The sequence below is a fragment of the Panthera leo genome, chromosome D2 (assembly GCF_018350215.1).
Source record: "Panthera leo isolate Ple1 chromosome D2, P.leo_Ple1_pat1.1, whole genome shotgun sequence".
In the NCBI taxonomy this organism is placed as follows: domain Eukaryota; kingdom Metazoa; phylum Chordata; class Mammalia; order Carnivora; family Felidae; genus Panthera; species Panthera leo.
The window spans coordinates 77,172,207-77,188,017 of record NC_056689.1 but is presented as its reverse complement, the minus strand read 5'-3'; the positions used below and the strand labels follow the sequence as shown (position 1 = coordinate 77,188,017).

The 15,811-nt window shown below is 40.2% G+C and overlaps 1 protein-coding gene across 7 annotated transcripts in view; it reads left to right on the top strand.

Annotated features, from left to right (window-relative positions):
* The window catches only part of ATE1 (arginyltransferase 1), a 153,356-nt gene extending 145,091 nt beyond the window's left edge, over positions 1–8,265 (top strand). For 6 of the 7 annotated variants that reach the window (XM_042908691.1, XM_042908694.1, XM_042908693.1 and 3 more), the window contains one exon: positions 7,763–8,265. In XM_042908691.1, coding sequence (XP_042764625.1) covers positions 7,763–7,941 — 179 coding nt within the window. In that variant the 3' untranslated portion in view covers positions 7,942–8,265. The remainder of the gene's footprint in view (positions 1–7,762) is intronic. The other variant, XM_042908692.1, reaches the window with a different exon arrangement.
* Positions 8,266–15,811: the final 7,546 nt, after the last annotated feature.

Sequence of the window (15,811 nt, the reverse complement as noted above, 5' to 3'; positions counted from 1 at the left end):
CATCATAGATCATAAAAGGAACTAATTCAGTATATTTGATAATAAAAAAATTGTCAGATATCCATGTATTGACTTATATTAAATACAGTATTACCTTTTACAGTTCCTTTTTCTCAGGACTCTACTTAAGATTTTTATTCTTCATCTTGATAACTCTGCTCTCTGACAGAAGAAACAGAATCTGAAAATACCTCCATAGGTTGTAGTGATGAGAGCATGTCCGGACAAAATTTAACAATTAAAAAGTGTAAATGTAACGCTTGGGTTTAAAAATATACACATAGAATATGATGAGAGGCTGAAGAACATAGTTTAGCCTGTTAATTTTTTATTCTGAAATAATTGCAGATGTACAGAAAAAGTTTAAGACTAATACGAGGAACTGCACACCCTTCACTCAGATTCCCCAGTTGTGAACGTGTTACCACATTTGCCTTCTCATTTTCCCCTACTCTGTATTTTTTTCTGAACCATTTGGGAATAAGTTGAAGATCTCTTGCACCGTCATCCTTAAATACTTCAATGTATATATTGCCTGAGAGCAGGGATACTTTTCCACACAGGCAGCCATCCAGACGAGCACGGTAGCAATGTTCTGTTAGCACCGTGTATTACACAGAAGCCCATGTACACACAGGCAGACCAAACCAGAGTAAAAGTCAGTGTTGTGGGCTACATTTGTTGTCATGTCCCTTTAGTCTCCTTTGATCTAGAACAGTTCCTTAGTACACCCTGGCTTTCATTACCTTGACATTTTTGAAGACATTTTTGAAGTCCAGTTGCTTTCTAGTACGTTCCTTAATTTCTGTTCATCAATTTCTGTTACGTTTCTTCATAATTGGACGCAGGTTACTTCGTTTTGGCAAGAACACCCTAGAACTGATGCTGCGTTCTCACTGCATCATCCGAGGAGTCAGTCGCACTGTCAATCCATCTCACTGCTGGGGACTTGAATTTGTATCACTTGGTATAATAATGTCAAGTGTCTCCACTGTAAAATTAGCATTTTGTATATGTTAATAAGAAATTGATATTTTATAGGGAGATACTTTGAGACATTGTAAATATCCTATTTTATCAAACTTCTATCTACCAGTTTTTATATCCATTAATGATGATTCTTGCTTGAATCATTTATTACTGAGATGGTTGCCAAATGATGATTTTCTGGGGCACCTGGGTGGCTCATTTGGTTAAGTGTCTGACTTCGGCTCAGGCCATGATCTCGTGGTCTGTGAGTTCAAGCTCCACGTCAGGCTCTGTGCTGACAGCTCAGAACCTGGATCCTACTTCAGATTCTGTGTCTCCTTCTCTCTCTGCCCCTTCCCCCTCACCCCCCCCCCACCCCCCGCCTCAAAAGGGGTAAAAAGATAGAATTACTGTTAGGAATAAATTTAACAGAGAAGTATAAAACTTATAATCTGAAAAATACAAAATATTGAAAGAAATTACAAAAGACCTAAGTAAATGGAAAAACATCCAATGTTTATGGATTGGATGACTTAATATTGGGAAGATGGCAGTACTCCTCAAACTGATCTACAGACTAAATGCGATCCCAATTAAAATGACAGCTGGTAGGGCTCACTTGGTTGAGTGTCCGACTTCGGCTCAGGTCATAATCTTTCGGTTCATGAGTTCGAGCCCCACATCGGGCTGGCTGCTGTCAGCCTGTCAGCCCAGAGCCCACTTTGGATCCTCTGTCCCCCTCTGTCTGCCCCTCCCCTGCTTGCACTCTCCCAGAAGTAAATAAGTTTAAAAAGTAACAGCTGGCTTCTGTGCATAAATTGACAGGTGATTCCAAAATTCATGTGAAAATTAAAGGAATCCAGAATAACCAAAACAGTCAATGAAAAAGAAGAATAAGGTTAAAATTGTGTGGTTGTGACACATAGACCTATATATCCGTGGACTAGAATTGAGAGTCCAGAAGTTAGCTCTCATATTTATGATCAGCTGATTTCCAGAAATGATACCAAGACATTTCAGTGAGAGAAAAAGAATCTTTTCAACAAATGGTCCTGGGTGAACTGGATCACCACATACAAAAGAATGAAACTTGTTCCCTATTTCATAGTATATGCAAAAATTAACTCAAAATGGATTGTACCAAAATGTAAGAGCTAAACCATAAAACTCTTAGAAAAAATAGGAGTAAATTTTCCTAACCTTGGATTAGGCAGTGATTTCTTAAATATCACACCAGAAGCACAAGTAACAAAAGGAAAAAAATGAATAAATTAGGCTTCATCAAAATTTTAAAACTTTCACACTTCAAGAGACACATCAACAAAGTACAGAGTCCATAGAATGGAAGGATGTTTTCATAGATCATCTATCTGGTGAGGATCTAGTATCCGGGATACACAAACAACTCTTAGAACTCCATAAAAAGCTCAGTTTAAAAATGGGCAAATGACATGAATGTACATCCCTCTAAAGAAGATCCGTGAATGGCCAACAAGCACATAAAAAGAAACTCAACATCATTAGCCATCAGGGAAATGCAAACCAAAACCGTGGTAAGATATTACTTCATTCACACTAGGGATGGCTGTAATGTCAGTGTCGATGAGGATGTGAAGAAATTCGAACCTTTATACACTGCTGATAGAATATAAAACGGTGCAGCCACTTTAGACAGCAGTCTAGCCTTTCTTCAGTAGGTTCAATGTAGAGTTTTCCTATGACCCAGCAGTTTCAGTCCTTGGTATATATCTAAGAGAAGTGAAAGCACACAAAAACTTTGACCTGAATGTTCATAACGTTAGTCGTAATAGTTTAAAAGTATAAGTAACCCACGTGCCCATCAACTGGATAAGTAAAAAGCAGCGTGTCCATACAATGGCATATTATTTGGCAATAAAAAGGAATGAAGTGCAATTATATGCTGCAGCGTGGGCGAACTGTGCCAAGTGAAAGAAGTAAGTCACAAAAGATTGCATGTGGAGACTGAAAATAGACTGGTATTGCCTGGGGCTAGGGAAGCTGAGGAGGGGTGGGGAGCAACTGTTAGTAGGTGTAGGGTTACTTTCTGGGATGCTGAAAATGCTCTAAAATTGCTTGTTTTGATGGCTGCACAAGTCTGTGAATACACTAAAGACCATTGAATCGTACGCTTTAAATGGATGAATTGTAGGAGAATTATATGTCAATAAAGCTATTCCATGGTATTTTACATAAGCTAAGTTTAGATTTGTTTTCATTTTGTCCAAAAGAATATTCCAAGAGAAATGACTAGCAACATTATTCCTTATAGATTATGAAAATGTGTAATTCTCCCCGACTGCTTTTGGATTCACAGAGCAATTTTTTGAGCCTCCCACCAAGTGAACTTGACCAAGTAGCTGCCGAGTGGAGTTCATTTCTGTCACACGTGCCACGCGTTCCCCTGCCCGGCCCTTTGCTGCCCGCGCTGAAATCTGCCTTTCACGGATTCTCCCCCTTCCCCATAGTGATCGAAACGTTTGTTAATACCTCTTGTCACATGAAGATACTCTAAATCATGCTTGATAGTGAACTTCCCATAGTTGAGTCTGGTTTCAGAGTGGGTTCTTTCATGCCTTCACAATTCCACACACTTTCTGTTGCATCACAGTTTCACTCAACTTTGGCTTCATTCGCGTTGCCACATTTGCCGTCTGCACGGCCATCGTCCTGAGAAACTGTCAAGCATGTAACTTGTTTTCATGTTTGTGAAATAATGCTCTACCAGTAAATAATGAAGGTAAGAAAATAGACCATTTCATCATTTTCTGGGAAGCCTAGACGTTAGGAGAATCACGAATGAGGTAAATCCCTGTAAGAAGAAGTAAAGCTGTGAGCTCTAGATTCTTTTCGTCAGAAAGCGCCTGTGAGGTGCAGTTCATCCCTTGCAAATAAAAAGCTGGGGAAAATCCAGCAGTCGTTGCCCATCGTGACGAGATTCCCTTGAAGATTAAAACATCATAGATTTAGCAGCATATTTGTATTGCCAGTGATCAGATGCTCAACTCTGAGAGTTTGCGGGATTGCCTTTGGTTTTTATCTTACAAAACTGTGATTGATACATTGGAGAAAGAAAGGGTACAAGAGGTCCTTGTTGGCACACCTTTCTAAGACTTGTCAGTAAGCTGGCAGTGTCCCTTGGATGAGATGGCAGATGGCCTTTAATCTCAGAGTGGCTTATTTTTCTAGTCAATTTCGAGTCACCTGAAGAAGAGGCCTGTTGTGCCACGTGGCTTTAGCTGTGTGGGGTTTTGTCTACCAGCACCGATGACACTTACCAGGCAAGCGATTCAGGATGATCACAAACGTTTTGTGAGGGTGCGGGAATGCTTTTTTTGTTGTTGTTGTTGTTGTTTTACTTCAGTAAATAAATCCACATTTTTGGTGTCTTAAGAATCTGGCAGTGTCTACGGCCATACCACCCTGAAGGCGCCCGATCTCATCTGATCTCGGAAGCTAAGCAGGGCCGGGCCTGGTTAGTACTTGGATGGAAGAATCTGGCAGAATATTTCTTGTTTAGGTTTTAAATTGGTTTTAATACTAATAACATAAAATGTGCCGCGAATCAGAATTAACCTTCATTGCAGATGCAACTAGGGACAGTAACACTGCAGATCGTTAAGCCGAGAAAAGCGCATCGTATTTTCGCTATAAGGATAATCGGCGGTTTCTGAAGTTTAATACAGTATATCCACTGAAAGGGTGATTGATTTGATTTTCTGGCCTTAATTTAAGGTATGGATAGAATGTGATCCGAAACTCCTAATATTTAAATGTATCCTCTGAAATTGTTGAACACTGATAACGTGGGTGGAAGTTTGCTGAGGAAAAGAGGAATGGGGGAGAAAGGGTTCCATGTGCTGACATCGTTCAATTTTTTTATTTCTGGATTATTTGAGTTTTTACAAGCGTTACTTTTTTTTAAGTTTTTGCTTAAATTCTAGTTAACATATACTTAATAATTAGTTTCAGGAGTAGAATTTAGTGATTCATCAGTTACATATAACACCCAGTACTCATCACAAGTACCCTCCTTAATGCTCATCCCCCCACCCACCTTGCCTCCAGCAACCCTCGGTTCTCTATTGTTACGAGTCTTTTATGGTTTGCCTCCCTCTCTTTTTTTTTTTCCCTTCTCCTGTGTTCATCTGTTTTATTTCTTAAATTCCACACGTGAGTTGAAATCATACGGTATTTGTCTTTCTCTGACTTATTTCACTTAGCATAATACACTTTAGCTCTATCCATGTTGTGGCAAATGGCAAGATGTCATTCTTTTTGATAGCTGAGTAATATTCTAATATATAGACATATATACACATACCACAATTCCTTTATCAGTGGATGGACATTTGGGCTCTTTCCATAATTTGGCTACTGTAGATAATGCTGCTGTTAACATCGGGGTGCATGTACCCCCTTCGAATCTGTATTTTTGTATTCTCTGGGTAAATACCTAGTAGTGCAATTTGCATAACTTTTATGATTAGAAAAAGATTAATTTAAAAATTAATGTGCTTATTGAATATTTGGTAATTTTGTTGATGACTAATTCCCAGAGAATTCATTGAGTTAGTTCAAGTTACTGAAATGTCAGGTTTTTAAAAATTTATGATAATATCTTTCCCTTTGTTTCTCTTACCGACGCCTTGTGGCTCTGCATTCCATTTACTGAGCCAACGACTCAGCTGGTTGAGTGTCTGACTTTGGCTCAGGTCATGATCTTGTGATACGTGGGTTCAAGCCCCACGTCGGGCTCTGTGCTGACAGCTCAGAGCCTGAAGCCTGCTTCGGATTCTGTATCTCCCTCTCTCTCTCTATGCCCCTTCCCCACTCACGCTCTGTCTCTCCATCTCTTAAAAAAAATAAACATTAAAAAAATTTTTTAATAAAAAAATAAACATTAAAAAATAGTTCATATAAATTCTGCATGGTGGGGATTTTCCTAATTTTCTATTTTTATGTGTCATATTAGCAAAGAATAAAAGAGTGGCATTCCTTCTAGATAAAATAAGATGATGGCATATCAGATTTTACATTTTTATTTGCTAGAATGTTCCATCAGTTTGAATGTTAAAAGTGTGTTTGTCCTGAAATATTTTAGGGTAAATGTTTAAATGGTTACACATCATTTTATAAATGTAGACATTATGTAGGGCCACGAATGAACGGTCAAGAAAGAATTTTTGAGACGTTTCCAGTGCCAAAATGTGCTTTTATTATAGCATAGGGACAGGACCTGTGGGCAAGAGGAATTGGTGGTTATATGCCTAGTGCTCAAGGGAGAGGGGGATATGCAGGGAGTATTATATCATAAATGTCTTCTTCAACTTTCTACTCGTAAAACCACTTTCACAAGATTTCTCTGGTGCTTTATCATTCAGCCCCATATTAACTGTCGGTGAGATATACAGGCAGTCATGAGACCCAGTATGTACTCAGGATTGAGAACCGCAGCTGGAGGATGGTTCTTGGAAGTGGCCTGGCCAAGTCCCTGATAAAAGACATTATACGTTGAAGTACACACCGTCGGGGTGGTCCCTGTATCCGCTGGAATTAGGAGCAGCTGCCATTAATTGAGACCTAGAGTAAATTGGCTGAAACCAGGGAGTTTCTTTTTTTCTATGAAATTCTTTACATCGGCAGTCCAGGGCTGCCCTGGTAGCTTTAGCCCACGGAGTCCTCTGGTACCGGAGTTCCTTCTTGCGTTAGTTTTTGTTGACCTAAGAGAAATCTCATAGTCTCGAGCTCAGGAGGAGACAGGTGGGCAGCCCTGCCATGACGTTCATGAAGCAGGCAGCACAGTGAAGGAAGGGTTGAAAAATAAAAGCGGGAGAGGGCACAAGACCAGCTGTTCTTTTAAAGGATTCCTAGAAACTGCCACAAGACACTCCTGCTCGTATCCTGTTGGCCAGAGCTTGGTCACGAGGCCGCACCCGACAGCAGGAGCAGCTGGGAATCAGGCTTTCCTCCAGGCGACTGTTGTGTCCTGCAGAAACCAGGGATTTGTTTCTGTGAGAAAAGAGGAGAAGCGAGAGCCGCAGCCACTGGCCGTCCCTGCCGCATCCTCCACGAAAGCCGGAAGAATCTGCCCGCTGCCCCCGGACCCTGCCTGCCCAGTGCGCTGACCTGCTCGGCTCGAGTCAGCCAAGCCGCTGGGTTGCAGAAAGCTTTGTTGCAGTGATGAGAACCTCAGTACGTTGGCTTGGGGACAGGCAAGGTCCGTTCAGTTCAGACCCAGGAAAGATGCTAGAGAGTTGTAAACTTTCCCGTTAGGAGAAAGGAATGTGTTCAAGGCCGGTTGTTTAATTGCATGCAGTTCTCTTCCGGATGTTCCAGCTCTCTTAGGGGAGGGAATTTATCACCTTTTGTCAGGGCATTTATTTATTAACATACTCAGGTTCATCTTAATGTTCATGCCGCACGCCCTCGTTTAAACATACACGGCTCGAGGAGAACATCTTAACACATAATTATTACTCAAATTAAACATTTGTTTTTAATATTTTGAGAGAGAGACAGAGCGTGAGCAGGGGAGGGGCAGAGAGAGAGAGGGAGACGCAGAACCCGAAGCAGGCTCCAGGCTCTGAGCTGCCAGCACGGAGCCCGACGCGGGGCTCGAACCCACGAACTGCGAGATCATGACCTGAGCTGAAGTCGGACGCTCAACCGACGAGCCTCCCAGGCGCCCCAGAAATTAAACATTTTTAAATTCAGAAATGAGAAGTAGCTGGACATGAGACTTTCTTAATGAATATTTTCTTTCTTATTGCAGTGGATGAAGGTCGCAGTAAAGACCCTGACCGTTTGCAGGTGTTCTACAAGAAAGCCATAATGCCTTACGGCGTTTACAAGAAACAGCAGAAAGACCCGGGCGAGGAGGCCGCTGTGCTGCAGTACGCAAGGCTGGTGGGGCAGACGTGCTCCGAGCGGATGCTGCTGTTCCGGAACTGAACCCGTGCCGCCCCCGCTCCCGCCCGGGCACCCACCCTGTGCCCGTGTCGCGCGCCGCACGGTACATGCCCCTCCCTCCGGGGACGTTCCGGACCCGCCCACAGATTAGACTTTTTTATTTTGACTGTGATATGGCTTTTCTAAAATATTTTGTGGCAATGTATTTGTGAGAATCTCCTGGTTAATACAAAGATTTTAAAAATACGTCGCGACCTAGCCTCATAATTGGGGCTTATCATTTTGGAAGTTTGTTTTATGAGCAAGATACGGTATAAACTTCTCATGTTACTATTTTGGAAAGTAAAGCTAGTAAGTGGATCTTAAGTAATTTCAATCACTGTTGTGCTTTTTTTTGTCAAAGAAATTCCAACAGACTTCTCAGATCCATTCAACACATTAGTTTATGCTACAAAACCTTACGTGTGGGGAGGACAGCGAGGGGGTCTGTCTCACCACTTGGAAAACGTCTTCTCAGGAGAACGAGACTGTGTTGTTATTCGGTGTTCAGTATTAAATTACTGCTGAATGTTATGTAGTTAATAGAAAACTCAAAAGAATATAAACATTGAAGAAAGGATGTCATGTGAACATCAGATATTCATCTACCCAGGACAGTCCCCATCGTGTCTGTTGTCTTGACGGGATTAGTTTTTCCTAGAACGATTACTACAAGAGTATCCCAGTTTGGACAGCAAAATACATGTTGTGTAGATGATTTGCTGTATTTCTAAAAATCTAAGAAATGGAGTTTTCTTTGTGATTGTTTTGGTTTTTTCATTTTGTTTTTGTAAAATATTGGCTCCTGCCTTGGCCTAGTAAGACCCACCAGAAGTAAACATAAACTAAATTTTTCATTCCTTCGAACTCAGGACACTCGTCTTTGGTTGCTGATTAAAAATTAGTTAATATCGGCCTACTAGCTGCACTACAGGTCACACGTAACGAAGCCCAGGAATCATTCTGACCTCTGTTCCGGGGCACGAGGTGAACAATCCGTGCCTTGCCCTCTGGTTTGCGAGTCACGGAGCAGGTGCTGCACTCAGGAATTTGAGGCAGAGGCCGGCTTCTTTTTTCCCCTCTCACTTGCTTTTGTTTGGCCCCTCACCCAGTCAGCCAGTGTCCCTCGTCCACCACCGTCAAGGTGACAGGCACTGTGCCGGGAAGGAAGAGGAGACTCGCACGTCTCAGTCTGTAGTTAGAACTGAGTTGGGTTGGAGACCATGAGCGACAGAGCAGCGTTGGTTTCTTGTGCTCTGTATCAGCTCCTCCCCATCTTCTGCAGCCAGCTGCTCGGCCACTAGTTCATTTCATACCCCATTTTGCCTCTTTTCTATTGATCTTTTTTAAAAAAACACACATATTATAAAAGTTAGTACTTGGAAACCCACTACTGATTTTAAACTGTTCTCCTAAATGCACTGATTTTAGATAAAACATTAGAAAATAATTTCAGTTAGCTAAGGGAAAGATCCTAAGAATGATTTTAAAAATCACATGTCTAGAAATTCAACATCTAAATAAACTGTGTATTTATTCATTCAGATAGGGTGTGTGTGTGATGTGTGCGTGTATGTGTGTCTGTGTTAACACCTGCCATGGGCAGGTACCTGGCTAACTGAAGATAGGGTAGCGAGGAAAGCCATTTTTTCTGATAGCGTGGGTTTAGCATTCTTTTGGAATTTTGTTCCGCAAAATAAGTCTCCCAAGAGTATTTGATAGACTCGTATTTGGAACTGCCTTCAGAGTCTATAGAACTTTTTTTTCTTTTTCCCTCTAAAATGAAGACAGCTTGGGGCGCCTGGGTGGCTCAGTCGGTTAACCGTCTTGTCTTGACTTCGGTTCAGGTCATGATCTCACGGTCCGTGAGTTCAAGCCTCACGTCAGGCTCTGTGCTGACAGCTCAGACCCTGGAGCCTGCTTGGGATTCTGTGTCTCCCTCTCTCTCTGCTCCTCCCCTGCTCAGGCTCTGTCCCTCTCTCTCTCAAAACAAAATGAACATTAGAAAATAGTAATAAAATGAAGATAGCTTAGTTGTTTTCTGATGACAAAATGGTACTCACTGTAAGCAATTAAAACATTAATAAAACTATAAATTAGAATGTAAAAGTAATCTGAAATTCTACCATACCAGAGAAAGAGAGAATTGTTCTGTATATCCACACGCATGCATGTATAATTTCAACATAAATAGAATTATGCTCCACATGCTGTTTTGTGGACATACCTGAATTTTGAAAGAAGTTTCAGAATAGGATTTCAGAGGTGTTGTGAGTAATCTCAGTACCAGTGAAGCCAGCAGGGTAGGCTTGGTCCATAGTACCCTTGGCCTTGGAATGTCCTCGTCGTTAGGTGCTGCATCACATCTTCGCGGTTGGCAGGTAGAAGGGCACTGTTGGCGATCACAACTCTTGAGTATCCCATGAAGAGAAGACTGGACTCTTCCATCTTGCCACAAGCGTGGTTTCCTCCTGCAGAATTCAGTTAAGGTTCCTTCAGAGGAAAGCGATCAGTCACCCCTGTCGGGGAACCACGGTGCTGCCCCTGAGGCGGACGTTCAAGGTCGGCTGCAGTGAACTGCCAGAGCTGGGCGCAAAGATTCTTCTGCTCACTTGCTGCGTTCATGTGCCGTTCTGGGAATAGATAGTGTATTGATCCTGATGAGTTAATTATTTGTTCTTTTGAGCCCTAGCTGAGTGAGTATTAAGAGTGCTAGACAAGGACAACAAGGAGAGCCACCCAGCTTTGTCAGTCGACATGCAGTCTAGCTGAGAAATCTGGTTTTATGTTAATGGCTTTCATCCAAAGAAGGACACTCGAGAACCTTTCAAAGACAGTTTCTATCTTTATCTTTTCAAGGCTGGCAGCTGCACATTTAGTCTCAGAGTTGTAGTCCCTTTCTGGATTCAGGTAAATTCACATCTGCTGCCTCCTTGTCTTGGGAGCAGAAATGAAATCGAGATGTCCCCATGCTACTATCTTTATTTAAATTCTTTCAGTTCTGTGAGATTTTTGTTATTTTTTTAAATGTAATCTGAGCACTTTTTTTATATTCTATGAAAGATAGAGGCTATTACCAAATGAATATATTATTCATTTGATTAAAATTATTTAGATAAGAAATTATTACTGTTTATCTTTGCTTTCAGACAACTTTTCCTATTTTTTATCCATTTTGCAAAACAGCACTTGTGTGTGGTTTCTTAACACATTGGAATCTATTCTGTAAATGAAGCTTTTCAGATTTCTGAACAGTATATGGTTTGATTTTATAGTCTTTATACTATCTCAGTATGAATAAAAGTGAGAAAGAATGTGATGACCAGTTATCTAGAATGTGTTGTTTGTTGCTAACTTTAAAGAAGGAAATGAAATGGAAACATATGGGAAATGTTTGAATTAGAAGTTATTCAAATGTGTATTCTTCTCCAAAAGAAAACCAGTGACTGTAAAGCAAAACAAGTTTGATTGCATGTGATATATTTTTTTTTGCTCTTGTGTATGCTTTTTGAATAGTCCATTTGATAAAGCTTAAGTGGAAAAAAATAAAGCTGTTTCTATCCGCAGTGGCTCGTGCTGGTCGATACTTAAAAGACCTATGTTTCCATACTCTTAAATTTTTTAATACATTTTACCTGTAGTGAATATTCAGAAAACAGAGGTAAAACACTGGCTGTATGAATCGTAATATCTAATTTACAGTAATTGGAATTCTAGATCATTTGGTTACCTAAATCAAAGCATGATGGATTCCTTTCTTAGGAATAAATAAAAATAAAATAAATCTCACTTTAAGCAAAACATCCGGGTTTCACAAGATAAATTAGGGAATAGACATTCTCTTACCCAAAGGGATTAGAAGTGGCATTTAAGTAGCAAACTGAAATATAATTTGTCTTAAAAAGCTTAGTTTACAGAGAAATTTTCATTAATATCTCATAAAACAAAGTACGCTTTAATGGTTCATAATAGTACACAGTGTATTTATGAAATATGTTTACAAATGTTTTGTCTTTTTACAGTAAAGAGGACCCTAGTAGGTGTACGATTTTCCAAGTGATTGAAATATTGGTTAGAATTCCCACTGACATGTTTTTTTTCTAGAATGGAAATTTGCGTTGTTGTTTTTCTTACCTGAAGTGTACGGTGTTCACCAGGGAGCACTTAGACCGTGTAGAAAAGTACACAAAAGAAGATACAGAATCACTTCCCATCCTATCAGCAAGCACCACCACTACGGTTAACACTTTGATGTGTGTACCCGTTCATAGTTTGTTCAGTCTACGTGTATGTATGTGTTTTTATTTATTTATTTATTTATTTATTTATTTATTTATTTATTTATTTTTAATGTTTATTTTTGAGACAGAGAGAGACAGAGCATGAACGGGGCAGGGTCAGAGAGAGAGGGAGACACAGAATCTGAAACAGGCTCCAGGCTCTGAGCTGTCAGCACAGAGCCCGACACGGGGCTCGAACTCACGGACCGTGAGATCATGACCTGAGTCGAAGTCAGACGCTTAACCGACTGAGCCACCCAGGCGCCCCTGTGTTTTTATTTTTAAATAAAAATGGAATCATGTCATGTATAGGGTTTTATTTTTTTTTCATCTATTTAATATATTTGAACATCTTAATCTGTGAACATGAAGCTAAATGAGGAAGAATATAATCATTTTAATAGCTGTTCGATAATATTCTGCTATGTCTAGTACCTTTTGAGAAAGGAGTCTTAAGACGTCAGCCCCTCCTTATGGGCACTCGGAGTTGTAACTGACCGACATTCATATCTTTCATCAGTTGCTTGTAACATTCGGTCACATGGTTCCTACTCCTCATTTTTCCCAGCCCCTATGCCTTTCCCTGGACAGCAGGGGTTTTCTCCTAACTTGAAGGTTCAGGAAATGTGCACCTTTTTTTTTTTTTTTTTTTTTTGGAGAGAGAGCACACATGAGCAGGGGAGAGGGGCAGAGGGGGAAAGAGAGAATCTTAAGCAGTCTCCACACTCAGTGCGGAACCTGATGTGGGACTTGATTCCACGACCCTGGGATCCTGACCTGAGCCGAAATCAAGAGTCAGACACTCAACCGACTGAGCCATCCAGGTGCCCCAAGAAATGTGTAGCTTTTAAAACTTAGTGTCCCTTTCTCTCGTTATCTCTCAGCTAAATATTTTCTGGGAGATGATACCATTTTTACAGTCTGCACATCTCTAAAATTTCTAGTTAGAAAATGTCTTAAAAACTTGACGTTATTTAAAACAAGTTTACGATTCATTGATTCTTTAGACAACAGAGGTCCTTAAAATTAGAATGTGGAGAGGGTGGGCAGTTGCTAATTTAGCTAAGCTTTTTAGCTGTTGGCTTCTTCAGATTGAATTCTCAGTACGATCGTATGTTTATGTCCAGTTGGTTGTCATGGGCAGTATCCTCAGTCCAGCCCCATCCAGGAAATCGTTTCCTATTGACGGCTTCAATTAGACCAAGAATTAAAGTTGCTAAATATAGTTTGCATGCCAAATTCTTATTCTTTCAGAGCTTCAAAATAGCTTGCAGATTTATACCAATTGGTTTCCTCAGCACATCACCTGCGGTGTGAAGAAACAGTTCCACAGGGGTGCGCTCTTAGAAAACAAAATGAAATCGTTTTTCTTTTTTTTTTCTTTTTCTTTTTTAGAAAATGTGCAATTTTCTGTGCGCAGTATAGATATGCATAAATGCACAGTAAACCTTTTTTTTTTTTTCAGAAAATGTGCAATTTAATATGAGAAAAATAATGACCTTTTTTTCTTTACTTCCATTGAGATTTAGTTTTTTGAAGGGGTAATAATTTATGTTATAAAGTAATTCGCTATTATTTCCTTTAAACAACATATCCCTCTAGGTCTCTCTTTATTTATTTATTTATTTATTTATTTATTTATTTATTTATTTATTTATTTTTAAATTTACATCCAAGTTAGTTAGCATATAGTGCAATAATGATTTCAGGAGTAGATTCCAGTGATTCATCCCCTACAATATAACACCCAGTGCTCATCCCAGCAAGTGTCCTCCTTAATGCCCCCTTGCCCATTTAGCCCATCCCCCCACCCATCACCCCGCCAGCAACCCTCAGTTTGGTCTCTGTATTTAAGAGTCTCTTCTGTTTTGTCCCCCTCCCTGTTTTTATACTACTTTTGCTTCCCTTCCCTTGTGTTCATCTGTCTTGTCTCTTCAAGTCCTCATAGGAGTGAAGTCCTGTGATTGTTGTCTTTCTCTGACTAATTTCACTTAGCAGAATAATAATACCCTCCAGTTCCATCCACGTAGTTGCAGATGGCAAGATTTCATGCTTTTTGATTGTTGAGTAATACTCCGTTATATCTGTCTATATCTATATCTATATCTGTATCTATATCTATATATCTATATACCACATCGTCTTCATCCATTCATCCATCAATGGACATTTGGGCTCTTTCCATCCTTTGGCTATTGTCGATAGTGCTGCTATAAATATTGGGGTGCATGTGCCCCTATGAAACAGCACACCTGTATCCCTCAGATAAATACCTAGTAGTGCACAGCAAGTTTTAATGTTATGTGGCATTTGTGATTTTTAATAATCACTCTCTAATTTGGAATTCAAAAATCAATGTTTCAGCCACCTTGGAGGAGGAGAGAAAGACACCCTTTCCTTCCCACGTCTAGCATGCATAAAGCAGACCAGGAGTGACTAGCACAAATAGCTTTGTTTCTCTGATCATTACAGTTTGATTAGAGCCAATGGACAAAAAGCGGTTTCTAAAATTATTTCTATGCCGCAAGCTAAAGCCATTATACCAAGAAGGTACAAATGTTGTGCTCCCAGCTCGCACAGTCCAACTATGTGATTTTGGATCACATTTTCTCCTGACCCTGCATTTTTCATGCTTTTGTCAGTCTGGGCCAGGGTTTTGAAATCATTTAACATTGGCCTTTTATAAAATTTTATTTAATTAACGTTAGATGAGGACTCATGAATACTTCATGAAGTCCCATTCATCACACTTTGTTAATTCAGTATTCAGGGGGTCTGAATAGCATCTCTTGACTAATGGAGCTTTTGGATCATGAAATAAAAAGCATTTCGATTTGTGAATTCAGAGCTCAAGGATCTTCGCTCAGTTCTACGTGGACGGTTCCCAACACTTTTCAAGCACATTTAAAAATGTTCAGAGGTGGCCAGACTGGAATTAGAAGCTGTTGCTGATGTTATTTTATTGACCATTAAAGCAGAGATTATATGTACATACATATACAGTGAAAGAGAGCGTGTGCTTGATTAAAGCTCACTAGTAACAGTGTGATTTATTCTAATTCCAAGAATCAATACATCTGACTCTTGACCAGCATGGGTTTGAACGGTACATGCGTCCACTTACATGCAGATTTTTTCAATAAATACAGTACTGTAAATGTATCTTCCTTGGTTTTCTTAATGACATTTTGTTTTCTCTAAGAGTTTATTGTAGGAATACAATATATAATACGTATAACGTAGAAAATATGTGTTAATTGACTGTTGATGTTATTGGTAAGCCTCTGGTCAACAGTAGGCATTAGAAGGTAAGTTTGGGGGAAGTCAAAGTTATCTGCAGATGTTTGACTCACAGGCGGTTGGTGCCCCAAGCCCGTCTTGTTCAAGGGTCAGCCGTGAAAGGGTTTAGATTTGTAAGACTATTGTAGGAGCCCTACAAACTGATGGAGCTTTTCTGTCCGCAATAGCCGCATATGTCCACTTACTTAATTAAAATTAAAATTCAGGGGCGCCTGGGTGGCTCCGTCGGTTACGTGCCTGCCTGACTTCAGCTCAGGTCGTGATCTCGCAGTCCGTGAGTTCGAGCCCCGCGT